Below are 24918 nucleotides of genomic sequence, written 5' to 3'. Positions count from 1 at the left end.
TGGTCCAAAATCCATACCAAACTGTCACTCATTAGGCATGCACCAGTCATTCCTTGCACAATCTTTGCATTTCATTTGGCATGTTTCTCCAACCAAAAATGCCACATAATTTGCACAGTCACAGCAAAACTTTCCCCATACTTGTAATAAGTTTTGATAATCATTACCTGCTCCTCTATCATGTATCACTCCATATTAACTAACTACAATGTGTTTACTACAAGATATCCCTTCAGATGACAATGCCAAACCAATGGAAGAAAAATGGCACAAAATTTAAATCCTGCATTAATTTTAGGACCCTTTAATAAAGACAAAATTTACTGTGCTATTTTGTTAGTTTTTGAAGTTCTATTGACCAATAAATACTAGAAAGAGTATACAAAATAACAGTAATTATATGAAATTAAGAATAATCATAGTACCTTGATATTGCACCACTATCAGAAGAATCTTCCCTATCCCCATCATCTTCATGAACTGCTAACACCTGAAGAACTTGAGGTAGAGTAGCACTTACTGGAGATATCTATAAATAATATTTGTTTAATTAAAAATTAAACTGTATTCATCCTATTTTTCAAGTAACATTGTTCCTAATTTACAATAATTTTTGTCGCGAGTTTGGTCACATCCAGAATTGGGTAACTGGACAGTGAAAGATAGGGCCCAACATAACCAGATCCTTCTAATCCTTTCCTATAGCATTCTGTTTATTAATAATAAACTATTTTCTCACAAAACTTTTTGAATGCCCATGTACGCTTTTGTTTATTTACAGATCTGTTATAGTTTTTTTTATGGAATAACTTAAATAAGTCAAAAAACATTATTGAAAGAATCAAATCATATTGTAAAATTATTACAAAACAGAAGCATAAAACTTCAGATTACTTTTGGGCTATATTAAAGTTAATTTATTAATTATAATTAAAAGTTTAGCTTAAAGGTACATGTTTGTACATGATAGTGATATGACCATATAACTTTAAGTCAAAATTTCAATAAGAATTAATAAAGATATTCGCAATAGGAAGCTTTCTTCACTTTCAGAAAACCAGTGTTTTATGAAAGCTATGAACTGTAAAATGAATTCTGCTGTTTCATCTTTGTTGAATGACTTTATTGGCTGGCATAAGCTTTTTTGAGGAATCAAAACTGCCACTTTTCTGCAACTTTTTAAATTATAAAATAACTCTGGTCCCTTTATCAGCAGGTTTCAACAATCAGTGAATGCTGCTATGAGAAAGCTTTTTGTTAAGCTGTTAGATTTTGTCATAGAATATCAGTCACAAAAACGAGTTTGAGAAAAGCAATACTTTCATATCTTTTAAAAAAGCCATAAAAACTGGTACAGCAAGAAAAGCTACAGATTGTCAATACCCCTAATTAACCCACATACATATTAAACAAATTTGACACCATATTAGTAATGATAATTTTACAGCTTAGTTCAGGAAACTTAATTAAATTAGCCTTAATATAATCCAATAATTTAAGACTTATATAATTGTGTGATTTGGTTTTATGTTTTGCAATTGATTTGAGTTTTAGCTATTTGGTAAATATCAGAAATAATTTATAACTAAGCAAAATGACACAACTTGCAAATAATATTAATTTATCAAAAATCACTAGAACAACATAAGAACTTTAATTTTATTCTATTTTAATTAAACAAAATAATGATTTGATGCTTAAAAATTTACTTTGATTTTTTTCTTGTTGGTAATGTAATGTATATACAGAAAGAACATGAGAATAAGTTCTTTCTGCAATCAAGTTCCTATTTCTTTCTTGTGATTTTTATTATTTTTAATACTAAAATAAGATCATTTAAAACCATTTACAAGCTTATTTTCTAAATAATTTAGTCTCATCAAATTTAATGCAGAAAACATTAAACATGGCATTCTACAAGTAAACCAATATGTAAAATTTACATTTTTTTTATCAATTAAAAACTTATTTTAATTTTAAAAAGTGTGAAATGCAAAGAACAATAAATGTAATTATTTAAATTTTATGTATTTTTTTAAAACTTTCTAAAATATTAAAGTATACAATCAAAAAACAGCAATTTTTCCTTTTTCTAAAAGCACCTATTTAAATCTTTTTACATATGCCTTAATAAATTATACATTAAGAAAATAATACACACGCATTTGACTAAAACTATAAAATTTTGCATTTATCAAATGTATTTTCCAAATGTATTTAGTTAGCTTTCTCGTCCATTTTTACTTATGTATATCTAAAAATAATTTGTAAAAAAATATATTTCAGTATACATCAGTCTCATCCATAACCAATGGCATTGGTGAATGATTTAATAAGCTTTAACTTGGATGTTGGCAACCGAACAAGATGGCAAAAGCAAATAGTGCTACACTGGCATTTGCAGACTTATTTTATCAAAATAACTACAGATGAGTAGTAAAAATGATAATAATATAACCTTGAAGGCAGCCATATTGCTTCATGCTACATCAGAGCTCACCATATCCACACGTCCACAGTCCAACGAGTGTGATGTGCATCAGTTGCTGCACCAATGAATTCGTCGGTGAATATCAGAATACATTTTAGTACGTCATCATTCACTAATGTACTGTTTGATGCACACTGGAATGTACCCATTTTAGTACTTTCAAACTGCTATGACTGTTCTTCAAAAACACCAAATAGAGCATTTCTGCATGCTATTTTCAACAGCGATGTACTCTATTTGACATTGTTGAAGACGAGTGGTAGAAATTTGAAATATTAGAATGCTTAAGATTCCTAATTTTTTGTTTGTTAAATTTTCTCCATTAAAGTATACTGTTATAATTGAATAATATTTGAATTTAAAATACACAGTTTATTCTAAATGTTCTAAAAAAACTTTTTTGTAAAAGTGAATATTTACTTTACATACAGTACAAATATAAGTAAATATAAAATACACATACCTGTTGCATTGCTGGTGATATTCTCTCATTACTGGATGGTTGACTTAGTTGACCCTGAATTAGCTGATGTTGAAAGAATAATTGAATATTTGCTCCACCGTCAGATGCACGCCTACCAAGTCCACCAACTAAAAATTCATTAAGGTTATTTTAATTCTTCTTTTTTTAATTTAGAAATTTAACTAGAAATTTTAGAAATTTTTAAACAAGTTTTTTTTTGCTTTATCAAATTAATAATTAAGACACCATCTTTCTGATTCCTTAGGATAAATTTCAAATACTCTTTAAAATTTAAGGAGTATTTATAGTTTACTGATTACAATTTTTAACAATATAATTATTAAATACATAAAACAATTATTTTATCAAAGCTATCATCAGATGAAATTTTGATTTACTAAAACATTTTTATTAATTTAAATGGAAATGAGTTGTAAAGTTATTATTTAAATAATAATAAGACAAGAAATAAATCAAAAACAAACTACTAGTTATTTAACTATGTGGTGCGCTAAAGATCCTGAGCAAAAATTTAGGTGAATATGAGGGTGTGGCTGTGCACATTGATACATGTTGGAAAGTTATCTGCATAATGAACAATGGAGCTTAACACAATACATTCATTGTATCATCTTCCAACTAATTAAAAAGGATACAAAAACAAATCAGAAACATACAGCAGCTTGCACTGGTACAAAATGTACAGCAATGTCTGTAATGTTCAGATTGCATATAACTTATTTTTACAAAAAAGTAAAAATGTCCTGTAATTCAGCTCTTTCAATGAACCAGCACCAAGCTGGTTCCATAATTTTCAGATTAATGAAATTCTATTGTAGTTAATAAGTAAATTAAGTCATTTATTTTATACATAAATGCCAACAAAACATCTGAACAGGACTTAGACAACAATTGTTATCTACAATATAACATCGTATAAAAAATAAATACTTACTAGCTCCCATAACAGGTGGTGGCTTTAACAAATGTTGGTCTTTCACTGTAAAATTTTGTGGTGGTTGATTTTGAACAAGTGGTAAATTTTGAGGTAGATTTGTATTTGGCAAAGCACTAAGTGGAAAAACAGGTGCCGGATAAAAAGATGATATTGGCTGAAATGGACGACTTAATTTACTGGCACACAATTCACCAGCTGCAGTCGGAGAAACTTGTTCGTGCTGAACATCTCCGGGTCCAACGGTATGACGACGTATCACTTGGTACCGAGAAACAGATTCTTGCGTTGGTTCTTCATCTGATTCCAATTCAATATCACCAAACTATAAAGAATAATATGTTCTTTTACTATATTATAGTACAGAGATAAATTTATAGACTAAATACCGTATTTTACGGACTATAAGACACACTTTTTTCTTATAAAAATGTCAAATACAATATATTTTTCCCTTCTAAATTCCCTTGGAATATGACTTGCTTATTCATCATTGATCATTTGATATTTACATATCAAATGATTAGTTTTGATCATTGATATGTAAATATATTTTTTCAGATAGATATTTAATTCATTCAATAAAAAAGTAGTGTTTATTTAAAAAAGAAAAATACCTTTTCTAATGCTTGATTTTCAGAAACATATTGTAACATATGTATAGGACTAACTGTAAGAACAGGACCAATATTGGATTCTGCTTCGGCTGTTTCAAATGGAACAGTTTTCTCTACTAAAATTAAAGAGAAAAATATAGATTTATGAAATATTTAATTATAAGATTAATTTTTATTAATTAATATGTAGAATTAAGACATAATTGGAGACCTTCCTCCAATTATGAATGATCCAATCTTCATAACTGATATCCATTTACTGTATTCTAAGTCAAAGCTGTCTTAAAATATAGTAAATAGATATCAGTTGCCAAGACATCCAAGATTCCCTACAGTCCATAATATCAGAGAATTAACAAATACCAACAAATTTAGTAATGCCAGAAGATAAATAAAGTAACACTTGATTAATTATATTTTTTGCTACGTATAAACTAATTTTATATAATAATATAATTAATAATTACCTATGCCTGTAGTAATACTTGATTTTCTCTGAGTTTGTGAAGTGACTGGAAGATTTTGTGGTATAAGTGGCGTTTTCTGTTGACTATTGAGTTTATCTAACAACAAATGGTAGATAGCACTGTAGTGATCAAAGCATTTTCCCATTACTGACTGTAAATTTATAAAAGATAAAATTATAAAACACAAAATATTTAAATATGTTTTTATTATTATTATATTTAATATACTTAAAAATAACATATCTCAAAACAGCAACACTATATAAAGAACATGATGAAATCTTGATCCTATTTTTCTTCTTTGAATTAATTTGAATTAATTTTTTACATTTAATTAAACAGATCAAAAAAGAGCATACTAAATTTACTTGTTTCAAAATGTTGTAATGGAATTTCAGTACCTAGGAATTTCGGAATAATATCCATAAGTTTTTTGAACAAATTTTTGCTCTGTGCACTCCAATTTAGGAATATCATTAGTGACCTGAGGCAAACCTTGGTTAAGGTCAAAAATGTTTGTCAGAAATTTTTTACATTAAAAAATTTTTGTTACTGGAAGTTAAAGGTTTAGTTAAATATTTTTATTAATTAATTTGTTCCAGTATTGAAAAGATGGTAATTTTATATGCATAAGTGAAATATACTGCCTAGCAGAAATTTTATGAATGCGTAGAATGTTTGTTAGACAACATGTCAGCAATTATTAATTCCTATCTTCCAAGCAAAAAAGTAAAGTAACATTATGTCCTTGTTGGGAAGTACAGCATTTGTATCCATTGTATTTACTATAATGTAGGCTTTATACATTATATATATATATATATATCTTATCATGTATAAAATTTGTTTTTATACCTTACAACATTGATTTACTTTAAAATATATTTTTGTTGTTAATGAAACAAGCTAACGACTTGCACTCAACCTCCAGAAGTAATGGTCTCTCTCTCTCAATTTGGAAGAAAGGTAGCTTTAATTGGACTATCATTTATATGTTACATCAAAGGTCAACAATACACTATTTAAAACATCTCATATACTATTTATCTACAGTCAGCTTCATATTCTGATGTCAATAAGCAAAATTCAGACAAATTAAATGATATTGATATTTGCTAATGTTAATAATATGCTTTAATATCAAAAATAAAATGTATTTAGAGAAATTATATATAAATTTTTTAAGTTTAAAAATGATTATTGATGATTAATTTAAATTAATTATTAATTATGATTATATATTCTTAACAATCTGTTTACAAAATATTATCTTCAATTTCAAAATAGTCTTTAGTGTAGATTAGTTTTAAATTAATTTTTAAAATAAATCAATAAGTTTATATATAATTTAGTTATTAATCTATATATATAAAAATGAATGTATGTCTGTGTGTGTGTGTGTGTGTTGTGTGTGTGTGTGTCCTTCATGCACTTACCACATCCATTTATCCGATTGCCATGAAACTTCGGGAAGTTGTTTAATACACTCCCACGAAGGTTTCTGTCACATGTGAAGACCACCATTTCCCCCCTTTCAAAAATATATTTATATATGGATTAAGGCTTTTATGTCCAACAGATGGCGCTAACTTCCGACGACCTAAGTTTGCTTTTCTGTGAGGCATTATGCTTTTCTGTGAGAATGGACTAAAGCAGATCATTTTCTATCCATCTATATAAATAAAATATAACGTTCGTTTGTTCCTACCAATTCCTTTGAAATTTTGACACAACGTTGCATTCGAATACGCACGTGTTTTTATATAATATATCATGTCGAAATTCCCCCCACTGAGGGGGAGATGGACAGGATTATGGCATTACCGTGAAGCTTTTATTATACTATTTTATATGCGTTTTTGATTACGTTTTAATAGGTTACGTCAACAGAATATACACTAAAAAGGGATTTTTCGATATTTCCCAGCGGGGAGAGGGACAGGATTAAGGCTTACTGTGAAGAACTCGGCTTCTATTTATACTATTTTACATGCGGTTTTTTGCGTTTTTAATTGCGTTTTAATAGGGTAAGTCAACAGAATATACACTAAAAAGGGATTTTTCGATATTCCCCAGCGGGAGAAAGGGACAGGATTAAGGCTTACCGTGAAGAACTCGGCTTCTATTTATACTATTTTACATGCGTTTTTTTGCGTTTTTAATTGCGTTTTAATAGGTGACGTCAACAGAATATACACTAAAAAGGGATTTTTCGATATTCCCCAGCGGGGAAAGGGACAGGATTAAGGCTTACCGTGAAGAACTCGGCTTCTATTTATACTATTTTACATGCGGTTTTTTGCGTTTTTAATTGCGTTTTAATAGGTGACGTCAACAGAATATACACTAAAAAGGGATTTTTCGATATTCCCCAGCGGGGAAAGGGACAGGATTAAGGCTTACCGTGAAGAACTCGGCTTCTATTTATACTATTTTACATGCGGTTTTTTGCGTTTTTAATTGCGTTTTAATAGGTGACGTCAACAGAATATACACTAAAAAGGGATTTTTCGATATTCCCCAGCGGGGAAAGGGACAGGATTAAGGCTTACCGTGAAGAACTCGGCTTCTATTTATACTATTTTACATGCGGTTTTTTGCGTTTTTAATTGCGTTTTAATAGGTACGTCAACAGAATATACACTAAAAAGGGATTTTTCGATATTCTCCCAGCGGGAAAAAGGACAGAATTAAGGCTTACCGTGAAGAACTCGGCTTCTATTTATACTATTTTACATGCGGTTTTTTGCGTTTTTAATTGCGTTTTAATAGGGTAAGTCAACAGAATATACACTAAAAAGGGATTTTTCGATATTCTCCAGCGGGAAAAAGGACAGAATTAAGGCTTACCGTGAAGAACTCGGCTTCTATTTATACTATTTTACATGCGGTTTTTTGCGTTTTTAATTGCGTTTTAATAGGGTAAGTCAACAGAATATACACTAAAAAGGGATTTTTCGATATTCCCCAGCGGGGAAAGGACAGGATTAAGGCTTACCGTGAAGAACTCGGCTTCTATTTATACTATTTTACATGCGGTTTTTTGCGTTTTTAATTGCGTTTTAATAGGTGACGTCAACAGAATATACACTAAAAAGGGATTTTTCGATATTCCCCAGCGGGGAAAGGGACAGGATTAAGGCTTACCGTGAAGAACTCGGCTTCTATTTATACTATTTTACTTGCGGTTTTTTGCGTTTTTAATTGCGTTTTAATAGGTGACGTCAACAGAATATACACTGAAAAGGGATTTTTTGAAATTCCCCCCATGGGGGAAGTGTTACACATTTATAATAGACAGTGGCGTGCTGTGACATTTGATGACAGGGAAGCTGTGTTTCTGTAAGAAGCCGACTTCCAGGGGCAATCAGTTAATTGCGCGTCAGTGATGGTCTAGGGCAGTGGTTCTTAACCTTTTTATACTCGCGGCCCACCAAATATTTCATAATTTTTTTGTGACCCCCGTTTTTTAATAATAATTTATATTTGATAATTTATCTATAATAAATTGATTTTTTTATTATTGCTTTATTTTTATATAATAAATGTAAATCATAACTTTATTATTTCATTATCTATTTAAATAACATTCAAACTTCACAATTAAACATGAAAACTCATTAATTTTTAACAGAAAATAAAATAAGAAACATGTCGATAAATCGATCCAATGTCGATGCTAAAACTAAACTAAAACTAAAACGCCCACTTGTCGTAAGGATTTTGCGTAACTTTTGCAAAAATATTTAAATTTTCAAAGCCTACTACAGCTCAGAATCAGTCCGGGTTATAAAGTTGGACTCCGTACGCGTGTGTCGCTTCTACCAGCTAAACCGGGTGAGGTTTTTTTTTTTTTTTTTTGTTTAACTCTTCCCGCCCTGTGGGCACTAAGAGGGCCTCTTTTAGTAGGCCCATTATGGGTTCGGCCAGGCCCACAATGGGGCGACCGGGTGGTGAGGGACGGGGCCCGACATATCCGAACGGACCACCCCCCGAAAAATTCCTGGGGATTATTCGACCCGTTCGGATTCGATCCCGGGTCCCCCAGAGCGGTAGGCTGCTACCTTTACCGCTCGGCCATCCGGCCGTCAACCGGGTGAGGTTGGTGCTCTGTAAACAGCATGTGCTAATGCCTATATAATCTAACTGATTAGAAACTGACCCAGTTTCGACATTCCTTCCGCCACCGAATTATTCGAATATACAATAGCAATCTTATTGTTTTTTTTCCACATGTAGTATAGAAATTTGTAAAAGATACATAATGCAGTTATAATAAAATATTCATTTTAATTAATTCAAAGTACGTTAAAATATAAAAATTTATATTTTATAAAATACAAGGAGGAGGTCATTGGAAGGTGGAATCGGCGCTTCCATCGCTTCCAATGACGGCACGCCACTGATAATAGATACATTTTAAGCCACAACAACGCGTGGCCGGGTCAGCTAGTATTTGTTATAAAATATTAACATTAATAAAGTTATTTATTAAATACAGAAACAAAACTGTCTGCAACTCTTTATTTACTTTCATATTAACAGTTACTACTATTTTTAATATTTAGAAGTCCAAAATTTACAAAATTGCTAATGTTTTTGGCATATTTCTCAAGCAACTTTGAATAAGATAGACCATAACAACATTCAATTCAAATATATAAAAAACACTAATTTAGATAATTTTTGTAACTTTTGACATCTATATATTAATAGTAGTAATAAATGTTATCATGTAAATACAGGAAAATCAAATACCTCAATAATTCTTTCTTTTGTTACTCCAGGAAGCCTTAACATGTGGTCTAGTACCAATTCATTGATTGTCTCATTATTTTCTGGACCACCATTCATACTGTAAGTTTCAATCAATGCGTCAAATATTCGATCGGGTCCGTCCTGCTGGATCCATTTGTGTTTTATTATCTGATCTATCGTCAGTCGCCTTTCGGGATCGACTATCAACATGTGTCTTATTAAATGTTCACATTCTGAAATAAATATAATTAATTTCTACATTCTTCACAAAATCACTTTGAATGGTAAAATATTATAATTTTTTAAAGAATTTATTAATACATAATTGTAAAATTCTATTATTTGGATCTATTTCACATTAGAATTATTATTGTTTCATTTTTAAAATTATTATATAGCTTTATAATATTTGGATTGTGTGTGCATGTTTGTGTTTTGTAAAAGGCAGTATTTAAGAAAATATGTTTTAGTACTCAGTAAAATCATTATATTGTAAATGTGTATGCTTATTAAAGTATAATCTTTATTAAGTCCTTGTTGTAACTGAACAAAGCAACTTTATATGCAAAGTAAAAATTAAAGTTTTTAATTTAGTTTTGATTTTCAAAGGAGTGTTTTACAGTCCACAGTTTCTAATCTACATAACTTTAGTGAATTTTGTATCTTTGGTCATTTCCATCACATTATTTATTCTAGTCTAAGATTGAATTTATTCATTATATTTTTTCTGTATTCTCGAAACAGCAATGTTGATCTTGGTGTTTTATATTTTACCCTTGGTAACTTTTCAACTTCTTAAATTATTTCTTGTAACTCCAAATTTAAGTATGAAATAGTTATAACTGAAAGAGCATGATTATTAATTATTTTCTTCTTCAAACAACACACTTTTTTAAAGACCATCTTTTCTATTTGAATTTTTTCCATTGTTTCCATTCATACACATCTACTTTAATTTGTGTTATTTATATATTTATATATGTATGTGTATATTCTTTAATATAATCATATCCTAAAAAAATAATATCAGCTAATTTTGAATACATTTGCCTGATATTAAAGATTAAAAAATGTATGTTTTTAGTTTTATTTTGTATTCTCTTGTAATAGATTTAGCCACAATTTCCACTGCTTGTTTAGTGTTTACTAGTAAATCATCACTAAATAAGCATTACTAGTAAACATTAGCAAATCTTAGATCATTTCAATCTCTTCTTTCATATTTATATTTTTGATTAAATATCTTATTTACTAAATATATTTACAATAAAAAAGAAAACATAAGGCTAGAAACAGTATAGGAGCCCACTTTTTTATTTAGATTTAAATGTTTTTTTATGATCAAAATCCCATAATCAGACACACACAAATAAAAAATGGAACACGAATGTTATTAACGTGTTTTAATATTTTTGGAGCATTTAAATGATTGAATATTTCATTGTTTGGAACGTTGAATAATTGTTTAAGAGTTTTATCATGTTCTATCATGTGACAGAAAATTCAAAAATAAGCATGTAAGAACTTTGAATTTATCAAAGCTAAAACCAAGTCCAAAAAACAAGTAAATACACCTTTAAGTAATTAATTAACGTTTTCGAACTTTTATAAGTTCGAAAACATTAGTGAGACAATCGTGAGACAATTTTCGCAAAGAACACCGGTAACAGGTTCGTTTTTGGAGTTGTAGTTTATAAATCCTGGTGTCTATAGGAGAGTAGAACAGTACTTTAAGTAATTTTCCAGCACTGTTTCTTCTATTTGATAAATATTACTGACTTCCTTTCTTAGTCTTCTTCCGGTCTGTTGAGAATTCAAAACTTCATTGTTCTAAATTGGAATATTAGCAGGTGCAATGATGTATGTCTAATATATTTTAAAATTTAAAAGATGAAACAAATAGGATTCATGGACCATGTAATTTACAAATGCCAGGATTTATGAGATGGTCTAATTATGATGAAATATTTATAATAGTACTATATGTTCTTCATTAACTTATAGGCTTTTTGATGAATTGTTTTTTGGTTTTTCATAAAACAATTTCCACACTGTCGATAATGATTCAGAATCTTTGTGGTTTATGCAAGTTCCTTTTAAAGACACTTTATAAATCTCCAGCATTTCTAAACTTCTTAGGTGTTTCTCAATGCCAACTTGTTTTATTAATTTGGCTTCATCCAGATTTCCAACTACTACAGGCTCTGTGGCATAGATGGCCAGAATGGTACTTGGTTTGTTATGATTGATGTCATATTTATGTTCTCTGATTCTACTTGGGTAATTATCTGATGACGACCCCAATTTATGTTAATTTTCAGTCAAATCTCTCATCCATGACAGGGATGGAATATATCCCTGGAGCTCTTTCGATGCTGTTATGACTTTGCCATTGTATAATAATTTGTATATTGTGATATTTCTGCAATAGCATACACGTGCATGTATGCATGAATGAATGAGCCAATTGTTTATAAATTAACTTCACTGTATCTCTGGGTTATGGATGGTTGGAGGCAAAATTTCTGCTCTTTTTCCTGTTGTTTTTGAATCTATGTACTATATTCTGAATCATTGTTGCTATTTTCTCAATCTGTTTTTTTAAGCATTATAACATATAGGAATGAGTAACATATCCCAGATAGAGAGGGTTGTAGTTAAATACACATATTGAAGTAAAAACTGAAAAGTAAAAAGTAAAAAATAACTGAAGATATAACATAGTAAACAACACACATGTGAAGATGATGAATGTGATAGACTAATAATATTTCATTAAATCAATTATTGAAAACCATGGGTCCGGATCCAATTTTTCATTCCCAAACACTTTCCTCTCAGTAAGCCTATCTTTGTTTTTCACAGAAGAATACTGGATAACACTTGTTAAAGATAGTGGATCTGATATTACGAATGAGTTGATTGGGAATTCATCGAAACATTACTAGCGTACCACATTCATCACCTTTAGGTGTGTACTGTTTACTAAGTTATATCTGTAGTTATTTCTTTTATTTTTTACTTTTTCATTTTTTATTTTTGAGATTAATACATTAATCTCAAAAATAAAATCAAGTTATGCTGTCATATTTTGTTTGTGTTTTAAGAATCTTATTTCTGTATAAATTACAGTCTGTAATGAAAACTAAAACTTTATTTGTTCTCCAGTAAATGGAAGATTATTTAACATTTTTGTGTGACTTAGCAACAAATTTTATGTAAAAATTTTAATTTTTAAAAAACTTCTAAAACAAAGCCCTAAAAAAAGACAACTTTCCAAATCGGTTTGAAAATTAAGTAGCAATTATTAGTTAGTTTATGATTTTGAGAGTGAAAGCTAAGTAGCCTAAGTACTTAGGCTGCTTAGGCTACTTAGGTACCTAAAAGTACTTAATTAGCCAACAATTCTTAACTTCTTAAAAACATTTTGTTTTCTAATTATAAAAATTATTTGTATGAACATGATATTCAGATATTAAAGTATAGAACAATGTACATACAGGGTCTTCCAAAAAATTACAATAACATAAAATTATAGCATTTTATATTAATTATTATCTGAGAACAATGTAATGCACATTAAAACATTGGTAAACTGTCCAAATTTTATATTTTCTCATTAAAATTTCTCAATGCATGTACCTTGTGTCACATGGCACACATCCAATCAATACCCAAATTCTTCCTACACTCACTATAGCATATCCATTGTCACTCTTCCCACAGCAGCCACAATTCTACAGCTCCTGCAGATTACTTGTGTTGCATAATGATGAGCAATTTCATCTTTGCGAACTGCAGAACACAAAATGCTTTCTCAGTTGCAGAGTCAACATTTTCTTTTATGACACCTCCTACAGGTAGTAGACAAGGTGCTTGAATGCAGATGAGAGATGAAACTCAGATGGTTACTCTATCAATTTGTGTATGTCACATACTTTTCAGGTAATAATTAACCTAATTACAGTAATTTAAAACAGTATCATTCATTTTGGAAAATCCTGTATAATAGGCAATATTAAGTATAAAAATATTTAAACTTAATATTGCCTATTATACAGGATTTTCCTAAATGAATGATAAGACAACATTAAGTTTAAAAGTATTTAAATTTAATGTTGTCTTTATTTCATCTCTTGTAATACTAAAAAGAGTTTTTACTCCTATTGATTTATTTTGGTATGTGTTTTAAATATTTTATATATCCATTGCAATCGATATATAAAATATTTCAATTTAAACTTACCTGTGGACATGAAATATGGAATCCTAAATTTACCGGATAAGACACGTGTTCTCAAACTCTGTAAAGTGCTACCATCAAAAGGTAATGCTCCACATACTAGAACATATAATACCACTCCCAGACTCTGTAAAAAAGTGCATAATGTAATATTATAATTAAATTATATATATGATTTAATACGTATCATAAGTAATCATTTTAAATATTTAAAAAAATTATTATTCAATTTTCTGTTTGTAAACTTTCATTATTCCTCAGAATAAACATTTAATTATATTCCAAGATTCATTTCTTAACTTATTTTTCTATTATCATCATTTATAACAAAAAATAACAACTAATAAAAATCTTTGAATTAACAACTGAAATGATAAGGTTTGATTTTATAAATAATATAATTTTCATATGGGTAAATTCTAAAAATTGTAGCTTACTATTAAATTTTTATCAGAATTGATGGTTACAATATAATGATAAAAAAAAACCAAATTCTGTAGTTACATGTATAAGTGAATTGTTGAAAAACATGGCAATGTTATTTCTAAAGGAGAATAAAGTTTTATAACCCAATACAATAGAGACTAACATCAATGCAGTAAGTTTGATTTTCATTATAATTTTAAGTTCTAAACTATTACTGTGAAAGTTATAATGAAAATCAACAGAGAAGCATCATAAATTCTAGTGAGAATAATTCTTCTTTACAACTCCTTATAACAAATTTAACATTTGTAAATATATTTCTTAAAACAATAAAGTTTATGCAATATTCATTACATTGTCTTTCAAAGAGAACACATTTTGATGGATAGTGTTCTTGAAAACATCTATCCTTTCATTCTCTATGGATATTTTTTATATTTTAATGATTATTTTTAGACTTGTAAATGAATAATTCCATTTCTTTTAAATTTGTTCACAGAAACTTCACTTTTTTTTGTAATAAATGCAAAACATAACATCAAAATACATCTATTAGTAAGGAAACAGATAATTATTTTATTCTTTCTCTCCTCGATCATACAAAATTACCTCATGTGTGCAATAAATCTTGTAAGTAAAGTGCTTGAAAATTTTTTGATATACAGCAGCTTATGCAATTCAAAACATTCTTTTTCTATTATGGATTATTGTTGTAATTGAAATAATGTTAAAACAAAATATGCAATTATTCAAAATCTCATATAGTTTATTAAATCATCTTTAACTCAACTGATTTACAGAATAGTAAATATTTATATTTTTATGTATCTGTAAAACAAAACATTACATATATGTAGTAAGGTTGCAGCCTACTGCTTGGGATCAAATCCAGATAGGTCAAAAACTCCAGGAATTTTTCGGGAGAGTAGTCCATCCGGATATGTTGAGTACCATCCCTCACCACCTAGCCACCCCATTGTAGATTTGGCCAAATCCATAATGGGCTCACTAAAAAGGCTGCCTTAATAACCAAAGGGCAGAAAATTAAAAAGAAAAAAAAAAGAGAAAGAAAGCAGTTCTTAGACTATACTATCATCATACCTCTATTGATTAAATTAGTCAAAACATTAAATATATAAAGATTGCACTAAATATTTTTAAGTGTTTTTCCTCATATGCATATGTTCACATAAAAAAACTAAGTTAAAGATCTTAAATTTAAAAACACTCTTTACAAATGTTTTATAAACTATACATTCATCAGTATCTATAATTAACATGAATGCTGAAAAATATAGTTTCCATGCATTTTTTATGATGATAAATTAAAGATTTTTCAATCGTTTTTCATTTTCTTCTTGCTACCTGTTTAAAACTTTTTACATCATCTTTGAAAAAAATATTTTTGTTTTGAATAAATAAATATATGTAATATTTCTATCCTATTATCAAATATATACATTGTTTATATTTGATAATAGTTTAAAAATCTACTATTTTGGTTATTTATTTATAAATTATTATATACTGTAAATATACAATAAATGCAACTATTTTTAATTCCAGAATATTAAGAAACTGTTCCAATAACAAGATAAAAAAACATTTTAGCATCAAATACTGTATTTTTATGTGTACTACCTACAGCAACCATATTGTTTATCATGCTAACTGAGACAGTTTTTATGACTGAGTGAAAAATGGATCTAAAAATGGCCAAACTTAGATTGTTTTAAAAATTATTTATATATTGACCTAAAAATTGGCTATATTACATTAGAAAACCATATCAAATTGTTCTATTTAAAATTTTGTTCTATTATCAAGGGTTAAAAACAGGAGAAATCCAGGACTGTCCCAGATAAACAGGCACATATCACCTTCAAATTATCTGTGTTTAAATGATAATTTAAAGCAGAGTGCAAGTTACACGCTGATTTCAATTTGCAATCACAAATTTGTGCCAAGGAAGTAACGAGGGCTGCATAAATGCAGGATATACTGTATGGTGAGATAAGTTAGGCAAAGGTTAATTTTCATTCTAGAAATTTTCTGTGGTGTATATGCTGTTGTGTGTCATATTCATAAAAATAAAGTATATTTAAATATTCAAGAAATTATTTTTATTGTATTATTACAACTACTGGCTTAAAATTTATAAAATTATATTTGTGATCACAGATGAAACATTTTTATAAACACACAAAATATCATATATAATTATACGTTTTGGTTTTTTTAAAAATATAATCCTCTTGTTGGAAGTTTTGGAACCTGCAAGTTAATTTTCCCGAATTGTCTGTAACTTGCAAGTAAAGATCTACATTAAGATTAATAAAGATTAACTAATAGTGTTGTTCAAGCAAATATCATCAACAAAATATGGGGTAGAAAGTCTTTTAAACTCTCTTTAATGAAATATTAATAACATTTCTTTGAATTTTATTTTAATAAAATGATGACTTTAAATATATGTTGATTTATATTTTAAAAAATTTGAATTAATTTCATCCAGTAAACACTAAAAGAATTTTATTTAATCATAGATTCAAGTAGCCTACATTGTGACAGCCAGATGAGGAGAAAACTGAATTTATCCAGACAAAAACCAGATCATTTGTGAAAATTTTAGATTGTGATGATCATTTCCCACCCAGGTTCAAACCAAGGTCTCTAAGAATAGTAGCATGTACCTATCTCAGCTATCCAGTCATTTGTGTACCTTTCTCCAGTTATATTAATTTGTTTACATGTTAATTTGTTTGAATTACACAATTTGTAATAATTTTGTGAACATGAAGGAATGCTTTTGCAATATTGTGTCAAACTCATATATTAACTACTAAATTTTAGTGAAGAAATCCTGAAGTTTTTATTTGAAATAGGTTCTACATTATGTACATCTTATCTCTGTAATACAAACAACTTAATTTATTAAAATATTGTCTTTTCTGGAATATATATATATTAAAACCTCAAGATTCCTCATCTAATTTTGATAGTTTGACAAAAAATGTAATTGTTGTATCATTATTTCAGTGCACCAAATGTCATATTAATTTACAATAGTTTGTACAGGGTGATCCATGAACAATGCAACCCGCACCTCAAACATCTGCAAAAATGAAGATAGTCATTTTGAACAAATATTGTGATGTATTTTTCAGATTTCTCAGGTTGTTTTTTCTATAAGTGTGTTGCATAATTTATGAATCACCTCAAATAAGAGAATAATTACTATACTACGAAATAACTTTATAAAATTTTTTAAAATATACCCATATGTCAGCTTTTGGTCCATCATATTCTCTCCCCTCAAACAATTCAGGTGCAGCATAAGGAGGACTTCCACACCATGTAGATAAGAGTATTCCAGATTCAAAATGATTACTAAAACCAAAATCTGTAGAAAATAAGAATAAAATATTTTATAAAAGAAAAACTTAAAAATAATCTCTTTAAATGCAACTAACAAAATCACATAATATAGATGAATTTGACAGCATTGTAAGTGACTGAATATCAAATATGATTAAATTAGTCAGTAAATTAATTAGAATACACACCACTTAATAAAACTTCATCTTTATAAATTAAATAATTTATCAACATATTACACTACAACTATACTGTAAAAATAAACAGTAAAAATTTTTTGGAACATTTTTAATTATTACAAACTATTTTATAGTAAAAAATAAACTGCTTGTTAAGGAAGCCAAAAATAAGGATTTATTACAAACTTAATTTAGCCAACTTTAGTTAATTGCACTCAACTAAAGCAAAGAGCATCTCTACTGCTGATCAAATCAAATATTACTATTGAGCTCCACTTGTCACTTGTCCAGTTGTAAATTCAATTTGTATGAATTGAATTTACAACTGAACCACTGAAGTAGTAACATAGCCCAGTGAAGTACAATTGAATCACCGAAGTATTAACGTAGACTATTTTATTAGATCATTAATACTTAGCAGTGTTTGTAACACAATAAAACAAACAACTTACTGGAATATAAATACTTAAAATAATCAACACCTTAGAATTTCCAGCAATGATGTATTTAATAAAATAATAACGTTTTAGACTATTTTTAATAGTCTTCTTCAATAGTCGAAAACGTTATTATTTTATTAAATACATCGTTGCTGGAAATTCTAAAGTGTTGGTTATTTTAAGTTTGTAACACATTTGTTTGAATTAAAAAGATCTAAAAATTGTGAATAGCTAAGAAATATATTTGATATATCCTATAAGCATATTTATTCTAAATATTTTAATTTTTATACATAAATATAGATTTTTCTAATTTACCACATTAAACAGAGTATTTAGTAATTTCTGTACATAGTTTTTCACTCCAAGCCAATAATTGATAATTTTATTTTCTAATTTTTTGTTAAAAACTAAAATTACTTCATTTTTATTGCTGTAATTGTAATGATTCTAGATCTGATCTTTTTTTTCCAGTGTTTTATTTAATATTGCATGTAATATACAAATTTCTTTTCAGATGATTCAACTACTTAATAATTGATATATTGTTAATTATAATGAATATTTATATACAGGGTGGGCCAGCGAAAACGAAACGGCAGAGTGTTCGTGTTCGTCCAAGCAAAGCGCTCGGACAGGTCGATTTGACTCTCGAGGGGACATCTTTTGCAATAAAGTTTTTGCGATTCTGAATACAACAGACAACAAAAAATTTTTAAAAACTCATTTATTTTGTATTAACTAAACAAGCATTTATTTCAAAAAAAATGTTTGTTTAGTTAATATTCAGAATCGCAAAAACTTTATTGCAAAAGATGTCCCCTCGAGAGTAAAATCGACCTGTCCGAGCGCTTTGCTTGGACGAACACGAACACTCTGCCGTTTCGTTTTCGCTGGCCCACCCTGTATATATATATATATATATATTAAATTTTTAAAAATGTTTGACATAACAGTTTTGTTAGAAAAGAGAATTTGAATAGCTATTTTTTGACTGATTTTTTAATTAAATACGAGGACTTTTTCCTTTTTCAATCTCTAATGGTCCATAAAACAAAGACAAGTGTAAATAACAAAATGAATTTATTACTGTAAGTTAGGTACAAACATGGTTACTTTTTGACATAATTGCCTGGAAGATTGAGGCATTTGTCTATCTGTGGATGAGCTTTGAAATCCCCTCTTCATAGAATGTTGCCAGCAGTGACTTGAGATGGCCTTAATGACGTTGTTTTGAAGATCGTCATTAGTCACAAACCTCTGTTCTGCTAGCCACATTTTCAGTTCAGGAAAGAGATGGAAGTCTTCACACATTAAAAAGTTCCAAGTTGGATGGAAGTCTTCACCACCTTTAAACACCCAGCATATAGCCTCAATTTAGTGCCAAGCAATTTCCAGCTCTTTCCTGAAAAGAAAACGTGGCTAGGAGGGCAGAGGTTTGAAACTAATGATGATCTTTAAAACAATGTTAGGGCTCATCTCAAGTCATTGGTGGTAACATTCTTTGAAGAAGGGATTTCAAAGCTCGTTCACAGATAGACAAATGCCTCAATCTTCATGGTGATTATGTCGAAAAGTAACCATGTTTTTACCTAACTTACGGTAATAAATTAATTTTGTTATTTACACTTGTCTTTGTTTTATGGACCATCGGAGATTGAAAATGAAACAGCTCTTGTATGTTTAAATCAATTAAAATTATTTAAGCTTCAACAAACAATAATCATGCCTCAGTTAAAACTTCACTGGCTCTGTGCAACACTATTTAAAATCATTTAATATATATCCAATTCAAATTGATTTTCTCGAAGTGAAAGCTTTTAAAAACTGTAGCGTATGCTCATCATCAAAAGTTATAAGAAATAAAAATCTGCATTATTAATCCAATTTTACATGGAGTCACTTGATATTGTTCATCTTCATTTTAAGATCAAATATCCTTCCTATTGCAAACTCTTCATTCTCTTGATCCAGATTTGAGACTCAGAATCACAGGCTGTGGATAGCATTAGACAATAGCATAATCCTTAACTAGATTACTATCTTGTAACTTAATTTCAATGATCTGACAAGAACTGGTCTGTTGAGTGAAAGCTAGCCATTATACCATATCATGTAATGTTCAAAATATCAGTCTTTAAATTTAAATTTCAAACTGAGAAGTAATAATTCTAACTTTCACATGTAACATGATTATTATTCTTTAAAATTTTCTAAACTTTATATAATATTATAAATATATACAGTGAAACCTCGCTTAACGAGCATAATTTGTTCCAGTCTTACTCATAATGCAAAACACTTGTTAAGCGAAACAATTTTTCCCATAGAAATTAACGTAAAATACGATAATGTGTTCCACGCCAAAAAATATACTCAAATGTTTTATGTATAATGTTTATTCAAAGAAAATTATACAATAAATATTGTTAAGGAGCATAAATCATCATCTTTTCATCTAGTGCAGAATGAATCAACCTGAAATGCAAATTTGATTTGCAGAAAACCAAAAAATCAGATAATTTGTCTGATAAACACACCAACCAATATACCAAATATTTGGGCTATGTAAAGGATATAATTTCATATTAGAAATTAATTAATTTGACTAGAGGTAGGCAGTTATGCTTTTATCTTGCATTAAATTTAATAATTATAAATAATAAATTTTTAATTTAGACATTTCTGGAATTTAATTTGGAATCAGTCATTAAATTTAATACGAGATGGAAGTATAACTGCCTACCTCTAGTCAAATTAATTAATTTCTAATATGAAATTATATCCTTTACGATATGCCAAGAATTTGGCATATCATTTGGCGTGTTTATTATATAACGGGCTACGGTTGTTGATGTTTATACGTAATATGTGTCGGAAAAAGTTTGGAAAAATGTGTGATCACAAGTGACACTAAGATGCTAGCTGAACGAGTGTTAAATGGAGCATGCGCACAATCCAGGACTTCCTCTCTCCTGGCCACTCATTATGCGAAAATTCACTTGTTAAGTGAGTCATTTTTTCACAATTTATTTTGCTCGTTATGCAAAACACTCATTATGCAAGGTGCTCGTTAAGCGAGTTTCTGCTGTACTATGATATACATATCAAAAACTTAAATATGATTGATTCAAAAGATCTGAAGCTGAGAGGAAACTCAAAAATATATATTTATTATTAAATATAAGACATCTTTATCCAAAAACTTAATTATAACTTTTAATTAAATATAAAATATTAATGAAATTCTAAATATACAAATATTCAGAACTATGGTTTTAAATTCTAAATGTTTATACTCATTGATTTTTTTTTTAAATAAAAAACAACATTGTTTACAGAAGTTATAATCATGAAAATATATGTTGTTTATAATTAAATTAAATGAAAGAAGAAAATTAAATTAATAAGTGATACAGGTTGATCACCATTAGTCCAGCATCATTAAGACATGTAGGGTGCCAGATAAGAAATTTTGCCGGATTTCTGATAATTAGGTTTTAGTTTAGTTTAGTTAGTTAAGTTATGGCAATGCAACACTTGGGCAATCTGTCTAGGGGGATGCCTTCCAGGAGGTCTTCTTAAGGATAACTGGCCCCTATTCAGGTGTTACAGTTGTGAGAAAACTCGGAAAACTCTACATGGCCAGCCTATCCTGGCGAGATGTGAACCCATGACCAAACTTCCAGTGTTCAGGGAACAGAACAACCACTTAGCAACTGGTGGGCCCTGATGGTTAGGTTAGAACACATTTAGCCCAACAGCAAACCATCTCATCCTATCTTTAAAATATCCTGTAAATCAGTACAAGTTGGTTAATAAAAAAACAAACATTAAATGAAAATGCTTGTCAAATTATCATATATCTAGCATCATTGAACACCCCAAAACATAGTGATGCTTTGGTGTGGCAACTGGACAAGTTGAAATAATGCTGGCTGAAATTAGTGCCACATTAGTGATGGTTGACCTTATTTTCATCAATCAGCAATGTGTATTTGTTTCAAAATATTTAATAATAAAATTGGTTCGGTTTGTTCATAAATTCAGTAATGATTACATATTATTAATAATTAATTTATAAAAAGAACTAAATTACCTGCAATCTTAATATTCATTTCAGAATCCAAGAGAAGATTTTCAGCTTTTAAATCTCGATGAACAACACAACGTTTATGACAATAACTTACAGCAGCCACAATTTGTTTAAATTTTTCTCGAGCTTCTGGTTCCATCATTCTTCCATTTGCAACTAAATGATCTAAGAAATGGTTTTATTAGCTTTCTTGTATAATATCAAATGTAAATATTCACATATTTGCTATTTTTATCTAAAGTTTTCTTAAATTATTAACTATTTAAATTCTCTCTTTCTCTCTTTATTTTTGAAATAAAGTGTTATTCGATTACCTAGCTATATTACCTAAAAACCTGGTTAGCTTAAAACTTGTATTGGGTGAATGTATAAATACATGAATGTAATAATTTTATAAAATATAGAATTACTGTATTGTTCCAAATACAGTACTTTTTTCAATATAGTAAATGGACTTCTCTATAATGCAAACTCATGTAATGCGATGAAAAAACTGGAATCTATACCTATGTATGACAAAATTAGAATTTTGTCATACATAGGTATAGGTTTTCTTCTTCAACTTCTAGGCTTGTGTTTAAACTTATAGAGTCTGTTTTACTCTGTTCACACAATATTAATGTGATATTTCTTTATGAAATTTTTAGGAAAGAAAAATGGTGGACACAGATTGCTGAAAAATGAGACTCAACATCCCAACACTCAAATAAGGAAATTAGAAAGTCATCTGATCCAAATTCAAACACACAGTTCTGAGATAGGCTCAGAATCACAATAACTAAAACACATGGAAATTTCAAACAACAGAAGAAAATGTGAAGACATTACTAAGAACTAATGCAACAGTTAATTCTAGTTTGAATGTACCCATTGTATTAACTCATTAATATTAATTTAATTTAAATTGATTCTAATTTTTCATTTGAAACCATGATATTCTTTGAAAGCCCGAAGAAGACCATTGAAAATAGCAGGAAACATTTGCAGTAAATAAATTATATGCTGAATTTAAGAGTATTTGCATTATATTGTTGCATTGTAATCAGATGGTTTTTCTTATAATGTTTTTGTTTCATTTACAAAAATGGAAGATATAAACAACCCACAAACCCAATATTTCAATTAAAGCCAAATGATCTTCCAGAAATTTTAATTAAATATTAAAACTTAATTTATTATAATTATTAAAATTATGACAAGATGGCAGCCTAACTGCTTATCTCTAGTCAAATTACTCATAACTAATTATTAATTTAGTTTTGTTATAGCCCAATGATATGGAGGATTGTTTGGCATTAAAAATGAAATATTTCAAAATACGTGAAATAGAAAGAATTTTGATTAATTTCCTGAAATTATTTTTAATATACTAAAAGGAAAGAATGAAATCAATTCTCACCAAAGAGAATATTAATTTGGTTTCATTACAGAAAATTCTTCTCTTGAGGGTTGTCCTCAAATAATTGACAATAATTTGAATAAACTATTTATTCGGCTAATTTTGAAACCTTTGACTCCATAATGTCTGCCACCCATTATATTAAAGTGTTAGTTACATTCTTATTAATTTAAAGTTCTGGCTAAAATAATTAATAAAATGAATGATTTAAACCAGTGTGATGTCAGAAAAATTGTGCTATTTGACTGATCATTCAGAAATGCCTACTTTAAGCTTTGAAACATTTTTAATATAAGCCAAATTATGGTCTACAGATTTGCTTGAAGAATTGGAAATAGAATTGGTTCAAAAAATATCTGGTAGTTGTTATCTATGTAAAAAATTTGATACAAGAAAATTGAACAAATTCAAAAATCGGCAGAGAATTATGATGAAACTATCAGAAAGTTGGCTTTGAAATTTGCTATTAGCAAGAGCTACTGTAATACTAAATTTCAATTATTGGACAGCTTTTACTGGGAAAAAAAGAAGCTCCTGAAACAACATCACAACAAGCAAGGCAAAAAGTAAGGCTCGAAATTTCCAGCCCAAAAATACTTCCAAAAAATAAATGCAAAGATGTCATTAAGAATGCTGAAAGTTATTTTACATCATATAATAACTATCAATCAGCTAATAATGCTTTTTACACATCTGATTGCTCAGAAACTCCACATAATATAAAGTTTATCAAAAGACAAAATTTTCTTAAAAAACTGTTTGGATTGCCCACAGCAAAAGTGGTCATTGCAAGTCATGGTTTCTTTCCCTAACAGCTAATATCTATTCTAAGAAATGTGTATATGAAAGATCATCATTCATTAAAGAGAATTATCAATCAGGATGATATATTTTTGGCCTGACAGTGCTAGAGCCAACTATCCCAAAGCTTCAATTGCTGAGTTGGAAGAAGTAACATTCAATCACATCCAATTGAAACAGTTTTGGCTTATTTAAAATAAACAAG

At 28.8% G+C, this 24918-nt stretch overlaps 1 protein-coding gene across 3 annotated transcripts in view; it reads right to left on the bottom strand.

Annotated features, from left to right (window-relative positions):
• The window catches only part of Sik3 (Salt-inducible kinase 3), a 106680-nt gene that overhangs the window by 6593 nt on the left and 75169 nt on the right, over positions 1–24918 (bottom strand). For all 3 annotated transcript variants that reach the window (XM_067287708.1, XM_067287706.1, XM_067287707.1), the window contains exons 4-12: positions 22517–22678; positions 17699–17823; positions 13998–14121; positions 9752–9984; positions 4994–5144; positions 4527–4642; positions 3910–4234; positions 2955–3082; positions 426–529 (exon numbers count right to left, since the gene is read on the bottom strand). In XM_067287708.1, the coding sequence (XP_067143809.1) occupies positions 426–529; positions 2955–3082; positions 3910–4234; positions 4527–4642; positions 4994–5144; positions 9752–9984; positions 13998–14121; positions 17699–17823; positions 22517–22678 (1468 nt within the window). The remainder of the gene's footprint in view (positions 1–425; positions 530–2954; positions 3083–3909; positions 4235–4526; positions 4643–4993; positions 5145–9751; positions 9985–13997; positions 14122–17698; positions 17824–22516; positions 22679–24918) is intronic.

The sequence above is a fragment of the Centruroides vittatus genome, unplaced genomic scaffold (genome assembly GCF_030686945.1).
Source record: "Centruroides vittatus isolate TY-2023 unplaced genomic scaffold, ASM3068694v2 scaffold_576, whole genome shotgun sequence".
NCBI lineage: Eukaryota > Metazoa > Arthropoda > Arachnida > Scorpiones > Buthidae > Centruroides > Centruroides vittatus.
Note: the sequence above shows the minus strand (reverse complement) of the source record. Positions and strands in the feature narration are given on the sequence as shown.